The 19,654-nt window shown below is 38.7% G+C and overlaps 1 protein-coding gene across 3 annotated transcripts in view; it reads right to left on the reverse strand.

The window, feature by feature from the left end:
- LOC126868699 (lachesin-like) overlaps positions 1-19,654 on the reverse strand; it is a 266,628-nt gene that overhangs the window by 120,450 nt on the left and 126,524 nt on the right. For all 3 annotated transcript variants that reach the window (XM_050624475.1, XM_050624476.1, XM_050624474.1), the window contains one exon: positions 12,844-13,051. In XM_050624475.1, the coding sequence (XP_050480432.1) occupies positions 12,844-13,051 (208 nt within the window). The remainder of the gene's footprint in view (positions 1-12,843; positions 13,052-19,654) is intronic.

Below are 19,654 nucleotides of genomic sequence, written 5' to 3' on the forward strand. Positions count from 1 at the left end.
TTTCGTGTCGATAACAAACGACAAACAAAACAAAATATGTATTTATACGATCCGCGGTTATCGTTTCTTTCAACGTCGTCTATGATGACACGATATTGTCATTCGACGGCGATATATTTTGTCCAGTACTTATTACCTTGATGACATGTTTACGACATCTAAACATAAATCGAAATAAAAAAATTTTTATACATTTGTGGCTAAACGAAAAGCGATTTGTTTAAATTTCGCATTCCATTCGTAATATATGTACTTAAATCTCTTTCCACAGATTTGAACATAGAAATTTGTCCTTTATAGCTGATGTAATAATACAGAAATTAAATACATAAATGAAAGTCATATCGTGCCAATTGAATTCACACAAATCGATACGAATCATTTCGATAAATTCCTTACTAAGCTCAAGGGGGACTATACACTGTACGTATCGTACGAAAGAAATTTTATTTTCTATTTTCACTATTACGGTAACAAGCAGATTTATATGTATTTCCAGCTGATCTATTTATAATTCAGTAAATTGCAATTGCACTCGAAACTTTGTTTATAATGCATCAGTCTTACTTTAGTCTCTCTTTTCTTTGAATTTGTAGTACTGCTACTTTGAAAATGTACAAACTTCGTAGAGTAAAAGCGAAGAGTAACTTACAACGGAGTTTTACTACCTTTGTATCAGATATTTTGAACGAAACGCACTTTAACTCTCCTCTTAACTCACCGTTAAAGAGAATTATCCCATATTTACAATTTTTTAATGTTCTTCATTAATTTTTAAATGATATATGTATTATTTATAAACGATTATGTTCTAATTATCCTACTATATATTTGAATACTTTTGATAGTGTTCTGATCTATGTCACGAAATATGTGGAGGATACTTACCGCGGATATGTAAATATATACAGTGGAATTACCGATGCAATGTAATGTTCAGCTGTGGTCCACAAATCTAGCTCTTTTCTCCCCCGAAACATGAATGTCAATGGATAGTGCCAAATGCGCATCGACTGACCGTGAACGTAGAACGATGGTATACATACATATTTATGTATATATATCATCTTTTCTATGTAGTAAATCGATGTTTCATTGACCGGATAGTCGGAATGATTCTTCGAAAGAAAGGATGGCTATGACTGTCCCCTTCCTCTAGCGGGAAATCACAGAAAAAATTGTCCCCGCGGGATGCGCGATGTAACGCGAGACAGAAGAATGGCGATGGACGAGCTAAAATATACGATAATCGTTAAGCCGGAAGCTAACACTATCGACGTTCGTGCGTTTGTCGTTTATATCAAACGTCGAAAATGTTCGTCGAAAGTATTCGTCGATAGGAATCGCTCGCGTTCGACTCTCCCTTCAGGACTGATCCTTCCTATTTTTCTACCAGATTGTAAAGTCACGATAACGACCTTAACGCAGGGCAAAATATTCCTCCTGGCTGGCACGTATTTCCAAATCCCGAGTTTCACTGGCTTGACCCGGCAAAATTGATTAATGTCATGTCGGAAATTAACGCTATCGCGCGCGCTTTTAATCTCCTTGCGCTTGGACACGAATTAATGGTCGTCTTTGAGCGATTTCAGAGTAACGCAACGCAGTAAAGTACGCAATGGCTCGAGACGGAAGAAGCTTCATTCGATTAAATATACTTTTGATGAGCGTTTATAAGTAATGAGGCTAAATATTTGGGGCGGTGGAGGTCGTTTCCGCCATACAAGAAGAATAAATGTTGTCTGCTCAAAGAAATGCTAACAGTATCGATGATCGTAATCGGTTAACACTTAAAGTTTCTTTATATGATGGAATTGCATTAAAATCTTACTAAGATGCACAACATTTTAGGAAATAAACAAATCATAGATCAGGAACTTGATACCATTCGTTAAAAGCGATCGATAGACGAGCATCAGAAAAATTTATCCAGGCGTAAAAATTTCAAACACCGTATCGTTTTTCGTAGATTTTACCGAAAGTAGACTAATTAAACGAAATTTCAATTAAAAGATTTTCCAGCGCGCACGATGCAACCAACGTAACCGATCAAATAATTGTACAGTTTTTTCGCGAATTCGCGAGACGCGTGAGTTATAATCGGCCAGGCGTGTCCTTTCATCCTCGAATCTGATTATTGCATTTTACAATCGAACGAAAGAACCATTCTCGTTTCACTAATACATATATCCAGGCAAGCGTATATTCAAACGAGGCGAATTCGTTTGTCGTTATGCCGCGATAGAAGACAAAACGAGGAGGAGATAAAATATGAGAAAAAGAAGGCGAAAAAGCAGACGAAGGGAAAAAATATTTAAAATGTCGCTCGACTTATTAGCGATTTATACTTTTTCCGATAATCACGGATCGATGTGATACCACCAGGGACGTGCTCGTATCACCATTAAGAATAATTTGCATTTGGTGTCGCGCCGCTTCGCGCTGACGGTTATTGCGATTCCCAGGCGACACTTCGATTCCACTTTCGACCGTATGACTAATGCATTTTCAAACGAAACGTGAATAGACACACGTTACTTCGTGGTGGGTTCTCCACGAACATGCTACCCGAAAGCAGGACCGGAATTCCAAAGTTTTACAGTCTTCCATAGACAAAGTTGGAACGAGTTGCGCTCTGAATATTATATTATAGTATAACAAGCTGTTCTACCGACATTGTTGTAACGAACGATAAGAACACGGCTGGTGGTACGCTGAAATTTCATATTGCGTTTTCTTTAACTGTTTGTACTTTGATTATATCGGATTGGAATACGCCGTTCCGATTTCGTTGCGGGAATAATAATTTTATAGCAGTCGTAAAGTGAGATTTTTTATCGAATTGACTTCTGCACGGGTTTAGAGATGAAGATTTGAGTACCTTGGTTCAGGAAGTGCACTTTCATTATAATAGATGATTAACGTTATAATAATTATTAGACGTTTTTATGATGACTCCAATTTCAAACGAATATATACTTAATAACAATAATAATTAATAGCAAATACGTGAAATAGGATATCCATTTCTCTCTGTTCGTGAGATTATTATCGTCACGCTAGAGACACCGTTACTAAAGACATCAGCAAACACGCGCCCGATCTATGCACAATTCATTTTCATTTAATCTAATTCGAACGAATCTAAATATTCGCTTAAATAAATACATACGTTTCAATGCTGCCGTCGCTATCGATAAATAATTAAAAGAGTCAAGCTTATTACCGGTAAGAATGCGGGAATTGTTGCAAATTTAGCCAATTTATCATCGCGTCTCGTTATCGGTTAACCGGGAATAATCGCTATCATAAATAATCAGCGTACGCAATCTGCGGGACAATTATTCGAGCCTCTGGAAATTTATTCGAGGAGTTATCCCGATAAGATGTACAGCTTTCGCTTGAAATAGCAACGAAGCCCCCTTTCGGATGGTTCGTTTGCTGGCCGAAACGCCGAGTGAAGAGGGTCGTTTCTACATATTCATATATAAATTGGCCCGAGTACCTGCCACCCCCCGCTGAAATTCTACCTCCGTAGCACTCCCAAATGAACCATGACGTGTATTTTGTGCGCGAGCAAATATTTGTCTACGGCCGAAACACGTAAAAGTTCTCCTGATTTCAGCAATGTGCCCAGATTATCATCAGTATAGGAATTTTTATCGGTTTATCTCTACAAGACTGGAAGAGTAGGCGTAGAAAACATCAAACAAAACTATGGTCAGATATATTTGATAGATATATGGTCAGATATACTTGATAGCTGTAGAACAAGATCTCCGTATTAAAAATTAAACGCTCAAAGTCGATGGAAAGCAAGGGGTCGAATTTAAGTAAAACCGTGGTTGGCGCGAGTCAATTGCGCGTCTCGAAAAGCAACAGCGAAGTTCCACTCAATCCTATGAATTACCGCAGGTGTCCGACGATCTGCTACATTAATGCTAATGCGGGGTGTTACCGAATTGTTCAACAAGCGCAGATTGAACAGCGTGGCCCGTTATACGGCAGCCGCGTACGGACTGTTGATGCATTATTCAAGCGCAAACGCCACCACGTGTACGCTGCCGCGGCGTTGTTGCGCGTTAACTTACCCTAAACTCTACCAGCATCAGTTCGTACGGAGGACAGACAACGAGAGAGCGAAAGAGAAACAGACCGACGCGACGGCATGCTAACACTAAGGGTCCACCCGTGCTTCGCGCTTCGAGCCACGAGAACATGTATGTACGCGGAAACGTCGTCGCGCCTTGAATTATTAGCGTTTTCCCTCTGTGCTATTCCAGGATACTGTGTATCTGTGTAACTTGCAAGTTTCCCTGTATGCAATGTAAATCGAAAGCAAGACTCTTTAAAGATTTTCAGTAAAATTTTCTATGATAGCAATGCTTTTCACTCTTTTACATGCGGATAGCTGTCATAAAAAAGAACGTGCTGAATTAAATATTTTTCTACTTTACCATACCATGGACATTCCTATTTTAACACCTTTATAACCCTGGATGATATATCTCGTAACTGGTACTACCACGTCTGTATCGGGTCACCAGATATCTCATCATGAACGTTAAACAGCTGGTATTGAATGGCCAGATATCTTGTCCAGAGTTATGGATTAGTTATGGATGGAGTTTAAGGGTTAACAACTTGCAGGCAAAAGTCTTCGTTTTTCTTGGACAGCGATAGTTTAATTTATTCCGTTGAAGGCTTAAATAATCAGCATAATGAAATGATGGGATCTTGTCTTGTTGGCGATCGATATCCGGACCGAGTCTTCGTTTACCCTCTACGGCGCGGCAGTCCATGAAATCTTCGTTGTCCGTAATTGGCCACTCGAGAAATAGAGAATAAAGCGGCAGAGATCATGTTTGTGAAGGACCAGCCGATTCTCCAGATACTGGCCGCCATTTCACGAGTCGAATAAATATGCAAGGACTTAAGCAAGTAGCAAACTTTGTGCATTGCTTGGCCGTCTGCCGAACACGGTTCGATTTCCTCGTAGTGCCTCCAGTAGTTTCCTCCATGTGCCGAGTAGGAAAAAAAAATTTTCTCGAACATGCTTTTCACCGAGCCTAATGATCAGCGAGTGTTATTGTGTTCACGAGCGCTTTTCTATGGGGTCAGACGGAGAAAGTCTCCAATTAGGGAATTTCCCGGGGAATAGCGGTGAAAAAATCACGTTCACAAACGGGTCAGACACTCAATGCAAAATATAGACCTGAAGAGGACCAAACTTATTTCTTTAGACGTTTATACTTGGCTTGTTGCGGAGTTTTCTTCTGAATGGGTTAATAGCAAGAAAGTCGATACATGAGTTATTAAAGGTAGGATAAAATTAACAAAATAGTATTAATATTATTTGTAAAGCGGGATGAGATTCACTCGTTATTTGTATTTATGCTTCGCGTATTTAATTAAAGATATTTGTTGACCGATGGATAAAAATTTGAAATTTGATTGAAATATAGAAATACTAACTTTTAAACTTCCTGAACAAAAACACTTACAATTTTAGTATCGCAATAAATATCACATAGCTAATCCAAATCAATCTTAGAGGTCAGTAAAAACAGTCGTCGACAAATAAAGAGATGTGTGACAGCTTGGGCAAACATTTATTGTAAGCAAAGAGTTGTCAAAACAAGGAACGAAACGAGACAAATCGACGAGTCCAGAATGCACTTGGAAAATAAATGTCCGTACGCTCCACGAGATTTGGAAGGAAAGGGATCTGAGTTTATTCGGCAAAGTGGAGGATTGCAAATAGAAAAAGACCAAACAATACCAGCGTCCTCGTCAGAACCGGAAACACGATCGACTGGTGAAACGGGACATATTTTGTTTACGGATATCAATAGTTGGAATGATTCGCATGGGCGATTCGGCGACGAACCTATAAACAATTGATGCTTTACACGCCGAATTTTTACCGTTTGTTGGCAAGAACTGATTGCGAGACAGTTTTTGCTTCCACAACAGCAATCGAAAAGTTTCGTTATTAATTTATACCATACGTGTAGAACGAAAGAGTAAACAGATGTTACGATTTGGTCAAATTCTTACTTCCTTAGCTTAAGTAACATTGTAGAAATAGTATAATGTTAAGTTACGATGCTAAATTATTTTATAGAATTGTAGTATCGTGGACGAAAGGCCTAAGAAATATCGGGCGAACTATGAACAATGTCGCGAGAGCCGAGGCGCCGTCGGGCCCATCAATGTGTCATCGGTCTTTTCAAGTGCATAGTTTCGTGGAAAAGACCTACGTGACCCTGGCCACGAGCGCCTGCAGAACACGTGTGCGGTGGGCCTAGGAAAAAGGCAACAGAATGCGGCAACGGCCAGAGAGTTAGTCGAAAAGCAGAGAGTGCGAGTCGAAAAGCAGAGAGTGCGAGTCGAGAAGCAGAGTGCGAGCTGAGCGGAGACAGAGGTTGCGAGTGGCGTTGCCGAGAGAGTGTGGATTGCGCTGTTTTTTGTACGTTTGGCGTGAATAGTTCAGGTTGAACAACAATCGTCTTTTTCTGTCCGATTAACATCTCTATTGTCCACTCTTTGTAAACACATTATATCACGATATTACAGAATTTAAATGGTTTCTGTTAATAGTGCGAACTATAGTGCTTCATCGAAACGACGTATCATCGGATAACATAGTTCCAAGTTTATTTTACAATTGGACTTCCTTAACGTAGTGCAGTGTCAAAAGGTGTTTCGAGTCTCATTACCTTGGAGTCAAAGCGTGTGATTGAAATCCTAATGAAATTCCGCGCGTTCTCGCCTCCAAGGAAGTGGAAGCTACACTGAGAGGAAAAAAGTACTGCAATGCTTTGACAGACATTCGGAAATTAAGTGGTAGTAGGTGCGAGATGGAGTAACGCGTTTTGCAACTTAACGGAGCACGATCCGCAAACACAAAGCCCCGTTAGAGGCTCGTGTCGAAATGACTGTTATGCGGCCCGTTGAATGAAGCCTCCGTTGCAACCACAAATTACTAATTACGCCGGTCCCCCTTAGGGAATGCGGTGTCGAGCTCGCGCACCGTATGACATACGACCGCGAGACGACACACGCGTTCTCTGATACAATACGTAACGTATACGAGCACAGCGAGACCCTTCCTTTGTGTCATGTTATACGGCTGGCCTTTGAGTATTCTTGAATTCGACTCGTGAAACTCGATGGCCGGATAAAAGCTGTGCAACGGTGCCGTGTCTTTTGACCGGACAAACGCCGTAACGGGCAGGCAGAGAGTAGAGGGAACAGGGTGTTAAAAAAGACCTGCACGGGGCAAGAATTGTGAACAAGGCTGCTTGTGTTTCATGGCAGAAAGAAATGCATTCCCTCGTTAATGGACGCATAAAAACTACTTCCGTCGAAGAGAACTTGCTCGGAGATTATTCCGTCTCTTATTTTTTCTTGTTACGTTTCTTTTTACCCTTTCTTTCCATCCCTTTCTTTTTCTTTTTTAGATAAATATCTCGACACTGTGCCCTCGACGTTGTCCTGCTGCTGGTCGTAATTCAAAGGATCCGCTTGAATTTCATCGTCTTCCGTCCTCGACGAGAGAACCCCCACTAACTCCTATCGACTTTCCAATAAAACGGAGCTCGAGGAACGGTCGGAGAAAAGAAGAGCAGAAACAGATATGAAATTGCATACAGGCTCGCGAGTATCATAACATGCTCCTTTTACTCGTTACGAAGGAACGCCAATTGAACCGACAACAACCCTTCGACTCTTCTGCCGTCCCGATCTCGGCAACTCGATAACCGGCAAAAACGCGACGGACGCGCGTATCCCAGACCAGTCGAGAGACGGCATGCTCTGTGAAGGAGACAAGCAAGGGACGAAAGGAAAGGATGAATACTCGAAATGTCGAAAAATGTGCAGCAAGAATCGGAAGCTCGACATCACCGTAGTGTACGCTTTTCAGCTCCGTTCGAGCTTCTTTCTTAATTAAACTCATCGACTTGGCTTTAAATCGAATAGAAGTCAGATAATTTCCGGCTTCCACCTTATTTATGAGAGGACAGATTAAAAAAAAAAAAAAAAAAGAATGGCTGGAGACGAAACGGTACGATCTCCGATCTCCGATTTGACGAGAGACCAAGAGATACGGAGAAAATAAAGGACCGTGTGTACGCGATATTGGATAAAACGGAGCGATCATCGAGTTATCGTTATCCTCAATTCATGGATCATCGCGGAATTCAATGGCGAGCTTGAAATCGACGTGTTAGATACGTACGTGCCACGTTCTGAGGGGAATCTTTCATGGAATGTCGCTGCTACGGAAAATTGATTGGCCGGTACATTCGCAGCGTATCGACCACCGGGATAACGCGATGAAGTTTGTATCTACCGAATGGAATCGTTTCAATCGGTTTTTGTGAGGTAGTACAAAGCAATGTTACACGTATATGGACCGTGCTTTATTTCGATAATTGTTAGATTGGAGAGGAAAGTCTCATAAAAAAGTTTCTCTTAAGAGAATTTTTTATTAATCGATACTTCGATTTAATTTTCATTTTTATTATTAAAATAACAAGTGCGATTTTTATATACCAACAAATTTTCTTCATGTTAAGGAACATGGAAAGTCCACCATCGAAGGAACGAACCTATCAAAATATATACTTAGTGCCGTTCTAAACCCTTTCGTAACAATCTTCTAATTCATGTCAGAACTTCTAAATCCCGCGCATAAACCGTACTTCTCATAACATTTATCATCCCTAATTCCTATCTCTTGCTTAATATTACACGAATGTTCTTGATTCGTCGAACGAATCACGTTTCTCCTCGAGTTAACAAACAAAAGTGAAATGTGCGAAGAAATGAACCTCCTGAAACGGTCGTGCACCGGCAATCAAACAAGCCGGGTTATTCTCCGGCATGGCTGTTAAAATTTATTCCGTGGAATCGAATGTTCTGGACCGCTCCTCGAAACCAGTGTTCCACTGGATAGCGTGCGAGAAACGTGCTCTAGCGTGCTCGGGTAAACAGCGCGGCAACAATCGAAACGCAGCGCGGTTACGATTCCCGGATAATTTACATGGGAATTCAAGCGGAGAGAGTGTGGCGCGTACGCGCTCGCGAGACAGAGCTAACGCAGTCCGTCGAAATCGTCAAACTCGTGAAAAGCGTTTATTAGCTCAGGCAGCAAGGTAAACGCCTCAGGTGGTAACTTTAAGTGATTCGGTCCGTATGGAATATTTACACACGTTACACGTTTCTCCTTGCATGCCCAGAGCTGAGAGAGTGAGAGAGAGAGAGAGAGAGAGAGAGAAAGAGAGAGAGAAGAAAGAGAGAATAGAGGGCTTGAGTTATGGCAGAGCTTGCATTGTGTCTGTTCCGTCGGTATTATCACGAAGTACCGTTTCGAAGTCTTCCGTGTATTTGTGCTACGTCGGGCCAAGAGTCCCGTGGAAACAATTAATCTAGACCTCTGATTACTCCACCGACTACTGAAACATCCACCGCCCTCCCTCCACTTCGCCAAACGACTGAGCTTCCGCTTCACCGACGACTTCAGACGTCAAAACTCGAGATATTAATATGTTCTCCCGGATGGTAGAACGAAGACTGACTCTCTCTGACACACTCAGCCACTCTCACGGATGCCCTCTGCTGATTAAATTATTGTTGCCCTGTCCTTTCAACAGGCCGGGATACTTTCTCCTTTGACCCGGAATTCTATTGCGTCCAACGGCTTGCTTTCCGAGAGTCTCGCCAATCGTTGAAACGCAAGCGGGTTTTTTAAATATTTTATTCGATGATAGAGACATGGAGTCCAGGGACGCCGTTATACAAACCGATGTTTTGCTCGTGTTTTTAGAAAGAGAAAAATATCCTCCTCTTCGCTCTTCTTCTTTTTTCTTCTAATTATTTTAGAAAATATAAAAAAGGAAAATAAGAAAGAGATGACAGATCTGTACGTTACTATTACGATTGCAATTATTAGTGTGAAAATTGGTAAAGGGCATAAATGTTAGTTTAATCTGAAAAGCTAAATTAGCTTTAAACTAAATCTGGAGCTTAAGTTACTAAAGAAAGTGACACGTAACATACAACGGCTATAAGTTAACCGCCTTTTTACTTGCTAATCACTGACAGAATTACGTTACCAAAAGCATCCGATATGACAGAGTACCTAGTTCTCACCGCAAACAAGCTGACGGATATACTAGCTTACTCAACCGAACGTGTTTAAAGCTTCAGCGTGCTATTTCTAACAGTTCCTAAGCACTTAACGATTTTTACTAAATCAACCAAATTTTATTAATCCTTTTTATCTTAAAATTAACTTAAAATATAAGTGTTGTATAATTTAGTTTGTTGTAGAACTGTATCTTGATTGAGGTAAGCATAGAGTAGATCACCATATAACACAGAATTCGTATAATGTGTAACGTATCTTTCGCGTTGTGGGGTTACCATGAAACCGTGTAAATTTCATATATACAATGCCGGGCAAAATAATAATTTAATCTTAATTCTAATTTCTCGAAGATCATTTAGAATTTTTTAATATAACACATAACGTCATAACTATTACGATGCAGATAGAAGTAATCTGTTAGTAAATAAGATTGTCCTTGCTGGCTTTCTGAATAAGCAGCAGAAAAACGCAAATCCTAAAGATGAAATGATAGCACACTCGAGCATTATGCTAATATCCTTCAGTAGTTTGTGAATTGCTAAGCAATCAATAACATGTATCGAGTCTTAGAGTTAAACGTCGACATGGGTTACGAGAAAAATTTACTAAAACCGAAATTGCAAAAATTGTTGAACTAAAAAATTAGAATCTGTTTCTGAAATTTCAAATATTGTAAAAAGATCCTGTAAATTATGGGTAGGAAAAAGTTGTGGAAGACTGTAAGCATTATCAGAGCGCGAAAAACGGGCCACTATTCGTGTTGCCTCAAACTCAACATTAACATCGTGCGATATTGCTCAAAAAGCAGGCATCACGGTAAACGTCCCAAGTTTTCACCGTGTTCTTGAGAAACGTAAATTTATTCAACGACTAAAAATGAAACAAAAACCACCTCTAACGAAGCAACACGAAGAGAAACGGTTAACAGTTTCAAGAAAACGTATTTATTTGAACAAGAAATGGAAACGTATTTTATTTATCAATGAAAACAAATTTAATATGGATACTTCAGATGGATTTTCATTTTATTATCATGACTTAAGACAAGCAGAAATTATAAACAAACGACGACAAATGAATAGGAATCGTATGATGATCTGGAACAGAATCGAATATAAAGGCAAAACCGATGTATGATTTCTTGAAGGAAAAATGAATAGTCAGAAGTATATAAATTTAATGCGACAAGAAATTAACGAACACGTACAACGAATTACGATAGGAAAATTTATTTTTGAATATGATAATGATTTCATTCACCGAGCTAAAATTGTAGAATCAAGAACAATTTTTTGAAACAAAAAACATCGATTTTACTATGTCCTGCACGTTCCCCTGATTTGGATATTATCGAAAATTCTTAGGGAGAACTAGCAATATATAAGAATGGAAGGCCGTACGATGATATTTAATAATTAAAGAAAGCTATTAAAATCTTTACAAAATCGGATGTAATAGAAACTAAAGGTTAATGTTATAATAAATAACATACTAATAATGAAACCCATTATTAATTTTCTATTAATTGCTGCACAACTTTTCTTTTTGTGTGAATATATGTATAAATTTGGTAAATGTGCTATCATTTCGCCTCAAGAATTTAAGCATTTCCTCTGCACATAGGGAATGTTAGCAAGAACGAACTTCTCTACCACCACTCCCTGCGTCGTAATAGTTATGACGTTATGTGTTACATTCAGAAACTCTATATGGCCTGCAAAAAATTAAAGATAGCACACATGTGCTATTATTTTGTTCGGGACTGTGTTTACATAATTAAAATGGCATACATAGTGGAGGTGTAATTGTTAATCAAACTGCGAAACAAGAGCAAAATAATTATAATGCTTTGTATAAAAATTGCAGTACGAAATGATCGGAAATGAGATGATGAGTTACTGAACAGATTCCGAGAAATGTATGTTTCTATTTGTAAACGTATCGAACGTAACGTAAACGAATTCGCATCGAATGAAATGCGCTTGTTATTTTCGTGGGAACTGGATTGTACAAAGGCAAAGCGCATTATTGTTTAACACGTCAATAGAAGGGACCATCTTGTTTTATTTACTTACAAGCGACCGACGCCCGTGTGAAGTTTTAGAAGATTCGACAGCATAGAAATTTAAACGATTATACGGATGTCGGATTCATTTCTGTTGAATATGTACAAAAGATACAATTTTTCTTGAAATTATAATTCATATATCGCTTTTTTCTTAGACAGAACACTTTTTTCCAAGGCAAAGAAAAACATGAAGAACAACCATTCGACATGTATTTTAGCTATTTTCTGAGAAGAATCAGGTGAAAGAAATTGAAAACAATTTTGAAAGCAATATGGAATGTAAAAATTAGAAATCATTTAAATACCTCCGCGATGAACATGTTAATAAATTTAAACACATTCAGTGTAATAAAAAAGAGGTGACACTAATGAATTGTTATAAAATTTTAAAACACAATTGGTATACATATTGAATAGACGTGTATACCAATATGATAATTATATCATATTATAATATGATTACTTACATACGCAATCATTTATTTATAAGGGAATAATGAAGCTCACTTAGTAGTATATGTGAATAAAAATGTCTCTAAGTATTGTTCTTTCATTTGTAAATTTTCCACTATGAACGATTTTACTAGTAAAATAATAATATTTTAAAGAGACTCACCTACGACGTGCAGATAGCCATATTGTGTTTTCGCGGTCGCTGTATTAATCTGGCACATGTACTTTCCCTTGTCGTCCTCCCGTACATCTTTGATATGTAGGAACCAGGTCCTATGCTTATCATGTGTCACGGATATCCTGGGGTTCCTGGTAATAACGTGACTTTGTACTGTCAGGATAGCGCTCTTGTCGAAAAGCATCCAGGCCACCTGAAAATGAAACGGCAATCCCGTTATGCTATAAACACGATTTACGGCCCCGTATCGATTATCATAAAATTGCAGTTTCCTATCGGAACGTCGCTAACGTCACGGGGCTCATTTATCGAGATATCAGAGTTCGCGTAGTCACGGATAATTAAGGTATTGTTTATGCACCACCGAATTGTTCGAAAAATCTCTCTTCATCGTATTAATAATTTGAAAACCGATAAATAGTTTATCAGTCATTTTTATTTGACACATTTCGAAGACTTATGCCGGGAATCGTAATTTTATTATAATGTGTATCTTATATCTTAGAGAGGCTGAAGCAAATCAAAGAGTAGTGCCAGTAAGACGCAAGAAGAGACAATTAGAAGAAGAGAGAAGCGGAAAGCAAACATGGGATTTCATAAGAAGATGGGTGACCTGCGATGGTTTCACCATCTAGAAACCTGCAATCACCCGATCTTCTTCTTGCTCTCTCCTTAACGCGTTTTTCTAAGAAGTCAGTGCAATTGGATATATCATTCAACATAGACTAGTTTTTATCAACGACAAGGAATTTTCAGGTCGCTGTCTTTTATTCAGATGCATCAATCCAATTATCGTTTACTAATTCCTATTTTTCACTAATAACTTAGAATCTACTCAAACCCTTTTCTATCGAAAATCAAACGTACGTAGCAAAAGTTGTATTTTACAAATACTACGTTTGCAAATGATGTACCATTTATATGTCTTCCAAATAGATTTTTATTTAGATTACTTTTAAAATTACACATACTTCCGACTTGAAAGTATTTGTACCGTGGAATGTACATTTTCCAAAGTTCATTTATAAATTAAAAAGTTAAATTAACTTGCAAAGTTCATTTTCCGCAGAAGGAAGGTATCACATTTCAATCGTAAACCCATGGTCTTTTCAACTCAAAACTACTTACAATTAGACATCATAAATTCAACTTCGCAAACTTGTCGTGAAGTTAATTTACAAAGAAAAGAACAAAGAGAAGAAGCACGTGGCAAGTGTTACATTTTCAAAATTTCAGCAGAATTCAATGAGACTAGTTCAGCAATCATGAAAAACTGATTGAATTCTAATCACGAAGACCGATTCGCGGCTTAATCGATACAAAAGGAAGTAATGACCGATACGAGAGAGAACGATCTGATGAAGAAAAGAAACTTCTCTTGGAGCAACGAAATGTCCGACAATCGTCCCTGGAGAAATAAGAAGGCGTCTTTCGCCCGTGTAAGTATACGACGCTGTTTACTTCCGATGCATTCAGTCGATACAGTCACACCTTGCAGCAGAAAATAGGTCACTACGTTGTTACTCCGCGACATTCTTGCGATGAGTTTCGATTCCTCTTTAAGTGACCGATGTTTACGATCAGGAATAAAAGGATGAATGAAAGAAAACAGGAAGAACGCATAGATGGGAGAAAGTTTAATCCGCGTTTAATTTCGTGTAATTTTCGTCCTGTCTATCTAATCCTTCTTCGATTCGTCTTGTCTATCTTAACGCGAAACGATGGAAATGGTCTTTCGCTGTGTCTCTCTTTTTACAGTAATATGCTCTTTATGCTTTATACATCACAAAGGTACCCTTTTTGGTTTATATTTTCAACAATAAGATCTCTTTGCTTTCCTTCGTATAACAGTGTATTTCCTTCACCTTGCCTAGTGTACAAGCCCTCGTGGCGCTGTAATGAAAGGGAAGAAAGAAAATGAGAAGCAAGGAGGAAAAAGATCCGTTTCATTTAAAATCCGCCTTTCAATAGATAACATAGTGGATGTTAAACTACTAAATCACAGCTCATCAAGTTCAGTGGTAGAAAAACTTCTCCTGATTGCTTGCAACTACGATTTTAACAATATGTGACTCTAAATGAAACTTTTAGAACGTTCTCTAAATGTCAAATTTGTACCATCGATAGTACGACTCAGAAACCCATTGTTTTGAGAAGAAACAACCATGACTGAGCGACTTCTCCTCACAATCGATAAGCCACGCAACATTCGCTGTCGCGACTGGGGAGAATGCAACTCCATTGCCATAGTCATAAGTCTTGGCGACCATAACCAGCGACAACGTCGGCACTGACTCGTGACAGTTCTGCGTTTCACCCCCGTTTTTCGTATTCCGTAGTGGAATTTTCACCTCGATTTATCCGGGCCGACTGTCAGCGTAACAGCGGTTATGTCTCTGCCGCAACGACCCGCGTCGAGACGACCGGCGTCGAAAGGATTCCACTCTCCAGTGCGCCGAAAAATCTGCCCGGCACTTTCGTCCAGACGTAGACGAACAACGGACATTAGTCTTCCTGAGGAACAGTGGGAACGGCGTTCTGATCGATGCCAAGCATCTCGATTCGGTCGCTCGCGAGATAGGACGAAAGCGCGCAACCGCGTTTTAGTGTCCTCGCGTGACTGGAAAATGAGAATTCTTCGAGTGAAGAATGATACCGAAAGGGGATAAGGGTAGGCGCTCATCGATAGGTGGGAGATCGGTTTGTGATATTTTGATTAGAAGATGAATGTGATTGCGTATGTGGAATAAAAAAATGACGTGAATTTTTATAGCGAGTGACTGAGTCAGGGATTCGGAGAGGTAAAGTACTTGAGATTAATTATTTTACCTTGCAAGGAGTTGTTGTAGTGTTGTACTTAACTTGAAGGAAAAGCGTTATCAATATTAGATAAAATATATCATACATAGTTAATTCTCAAGCGTCACAAATAAGAAGCACATGGAGAAACGAATATATTTTAAAATAGAAGTTTAAAAAGATCTATTTAAAAAGAATGAGAATCGTCCGACCCAGATCAGACAACAAACCCCGTGTCTGTAACGTATCATAGAAGTGCCACTAAACGCAACCTTCGGCTCGACTTAACCACCTTTGAGGGCTTGCTAACCATGGTCGCTGAAATAGTATCGCCCCCGACCCTCGTTCCCACCCTTGTAAAACCTTCGTCACGAGCGATTGACCTCAGTGTACGCTGCCAAGTGTTCCACAGGTTCTCCCTTGGTGGTTTTCACCTCGTCATCATCGTTCAAACGGCCACAAAATGCCGAAGGGACTCGGCCGACTTGTTAAACTGAATGTTACTCTTCTGTCTCGGAATGAAATGTAAAGCGGGTATCGAAAACTACAGTAGGATTATATTTACTGTCTTAGATTTTTATCGTATCACCGATTGATTCGTCGATACTTTTGTTTCTCTGTTTTTCTTTCACTTATTTTTCTCTTTTCTCGTTATTCCATCAATTCGCAATATTTACATTCGTTCGTGGAAAATGTCAATTGCGCAATATTCGTGAAAGGACCCTCTTATCAAAAGAGTACGAGATATCATACTTTTCTATTAAACATTCCATTAAAATATAAATTTTGAACATATTCTACCATTAATTCCAAGAAAAACTACAAAAACTATCAACAATCGACTTTCCATGGCTCGTTTCGTCTTTCTTCATCTATCAAAAGAGTCAACAGTTGCTTTATGCGGCAAGTAAGATAGATGTCTGAGAAGAGATTCGCGGCAGACGATCCACGAAATGCTAAGCATTCACCAAACTTTCCACGAATCATTAATATCGTGCTATAAAATCCCTGCAGTGAATCATTGCTTTCGTTTCGGTTACTTGGCTTTCCGGGAAATCTGATGACGTCCGCAGAGAAAGTCATTAAGAGCTTATCGTAAGTTAGTAATAACGAGTATAGATTGTTTCTACTATCGCGCATTCTGCCTCTATCAAATCCCAAAAACCACGAAGGATACCAAGTTGTTTAAAAAACTATACAGCGATCGATCAATCGATTAAGAAAAGAAGAAAAAGAACAGTTGCATGGTACTATTGTGTGACAGCGTTTCACTGGAGTGCATCAACATGCACGTTACGACAAAACTAAGTGTGTACTTGTACCTCGGAGAGCTCGCTAGCGCGCATTGATTCCTTGCCACGGGAGGAGAGTTACAGCTTTGTTTACCACGCGGGCGACGAGATCAGCGCCATCCAGTCTGGCTCTGGTTCTCTGTATTGCCACCGTCTCTTCTTCTTTCTCCGCCAGTTCGCCTCCTTTTCCATCTCTTCCCTCGGTTTCCTTTTTCCGCGATCTTCTTCTCCTCTTTCTTTGACCGGCTGTCTGAGCCTATAGTTCGCGTCAGGATCGAGCGCCTTCATCTTCTCGTGCATGTTTCTTCCGCTCGAGCTTCGTGAAATACGCAAACACATACCATGACAGAGGATATGTATAAAATTGAACTGGCAATCGAAATTTTGTCCTTTTAGTAGGACTAAGTATAACGGTGGTATTTGAATTTTGTCTTCATGCAATGTATGTTATTTTCCTTCAACTTGCTAAACACTTCTCCTTAACATTCCATACACTGAAATTACATAATGCTGTAACCATCATATTATCGTCAAACATTTTTAATTTACAACATCAAACGTTTACCATGCTAAATTAAATTCCTATCTCATTTTGTAAAGGGTTCCAAAAAGAAATTAGCCGCGGCATTACGTCGCGCTATAACTAGCATTACAACAAACTTTAGAATAGCTTCACGATCCCAACATCCTCTTAAAGACAGCTAAATCGTCCCTCTTCGTCGCTATATGTGGTAAGTTTCACCATGTTCCAGACTTGAACGTAATACGACCACTTAACCCGCAAGCTGTCTGACCCTCTGGCGAATAACCTTCTGCCATGACGTGCCCCATGGCCCGTTTAATTGTCATACAGCTCACCGATTCCAACTGAAATTGTCGAATGAATTGCCTTGCTCGATTTTCCTTTCGATGATATTCACCGTGTACTCTCGTCACTTCAATCATATCTTTAAAACGAGATGTATAAAGCTTTCGTGAATTAGAATATTGTTTCTTAAGATATTACGTTCGAAATAACGCTAAGAGGATCTGAATAAAAATGCTACCTAATAATAAAAATTCGATTGGGACTTTCATTTCCTCGCTGATATGTTTTCCTGTTAAACACACAAGTGCAATTTATTATAGTCATTGATGTCCATTTTCGTAATGTATGTTCCGACTATATTGCTGTTTTGTCCGATGTGTTCATGTGCACTGTTAAATAGCTTAGAAAAACCTGTTTTTCCTTCTTGTTGTTTATCCTGTTTCTTTCTCGAGTATGTTCTGATTGATTGCATTATCTCGATTTGCATCCATTGCATTGATGTCTCGAGTAAAGAAATATTATATGACTGGAATTCTGCAATTTGGCAGATTTCAACATGTATATATAATATACTCAATTAAAATATCAAAAATATTGATTTCTTTTGTCTCAAATTTTACAATGTAACGAAATACGATCTGTATGCGAAAGTCAATCTGTGAAATAATTAATGAAAGTAACTTCTCCGTTTTACTTCTCATGGTGTCCACGCTCATTCCTTTATTCTCTCATCGAATAAATCGAGTTTCCGAGGAAGCAACACTTCACCGCATTTGCGTAAACACGTCTGGGACTTGCACAGTTGCAGTAAAGCACGAGGAAGAGGAAAAGCCGAGAAGAGAACCAGTTAACTTCCTCCAACTTCATCTGTACATCCTCGTCTGTGTGCGAACTTGGAGCATATTCGAGCACACCGTCAAAATATATGGAACGACCGCTTGTTCTTACGATTTAACAGATACTTAAGTTAGATCATTGGTTTCCACTGGAACATTCACCGTCCCTCTCATTTTCCTGTGTCGAAGCTTTTCAGAAATTTATGGAGATATTCGTAAAGGTATTTTCAAAAGTATTACAGTCCATAAATTTCAGTTATATATTAACACGAACCAGAAGAAATTTGCAAGAAGTTATAAAGCGTTACGTTCAACTAAAACATTGTGGAGCAGAACAAAAAGATGAAAAATACGATAGAATAAAATAAAATTTTGAAGAAATAGATTCTTTTGTCTCAAAACCGTAATAGGGATTATTCTCGAATTGCAAAAGACTCAACAAAAATTTGATATAAAATACAAAATGGAAATAGAGTTTCTGTGTGCACTTGAACTTTTAAGGTTTTTATCGAACTTTTAAGGTTTTATTGCACCGAAGAAATCTTCTCTGCAAACATCACGATCTTCGATTGATTAGTTCGCCGCCTATTTACGCAATAATTCCCTTTGTTTGCGAAAGGGCATAACTCATTCGAACACCATGAACGATTTCTTAATAACTTATAAATATTCAAAATAATTCTATATTTAATTTATTCGTCACTTTTATTTGATACACGTAGAGAAAAAAATCGCCATATTTAAGCTACGACTTAATTATCGTGCTTAATCATGCAACCGAATGAAAAACCGGATAAAATCAATAAAATCACTAAATTTCAGCTTATTTGATGCGAAATTTTTAGTTTATTCTTTTTCTAAATTTATTCTTCTGGCATATTTTCTCTATTTTCTTGTGCTGGTTTATAAATTTATAGGTTATGATAAGAGTGCACGGAACATTAGCTTTTTATAGAATAAAATAATTCCAGGAATATTTAGATGAAATGAAATATCCAATTTATAAAAGTTTGAAATATCCATATTATAAAAATTTGTTTCCAATGCAATTTTAATGTAAT

The sequence above is a fragment of the Bombus huntii genome, chromosome 8 (assembly GCF_024542735.1).
Source record: "Bombus huntii isolate Logan2020A chromosome 8, iyBomHunt1.1, whole genome shotgun sequence".
In the NCBI taxonomy this organism is placed as follows: Eukaryota; Metazoa; Arthropoda; class Insecta; order Hymenoptera; family Apidae; genus Bombus; species Bombus huntii.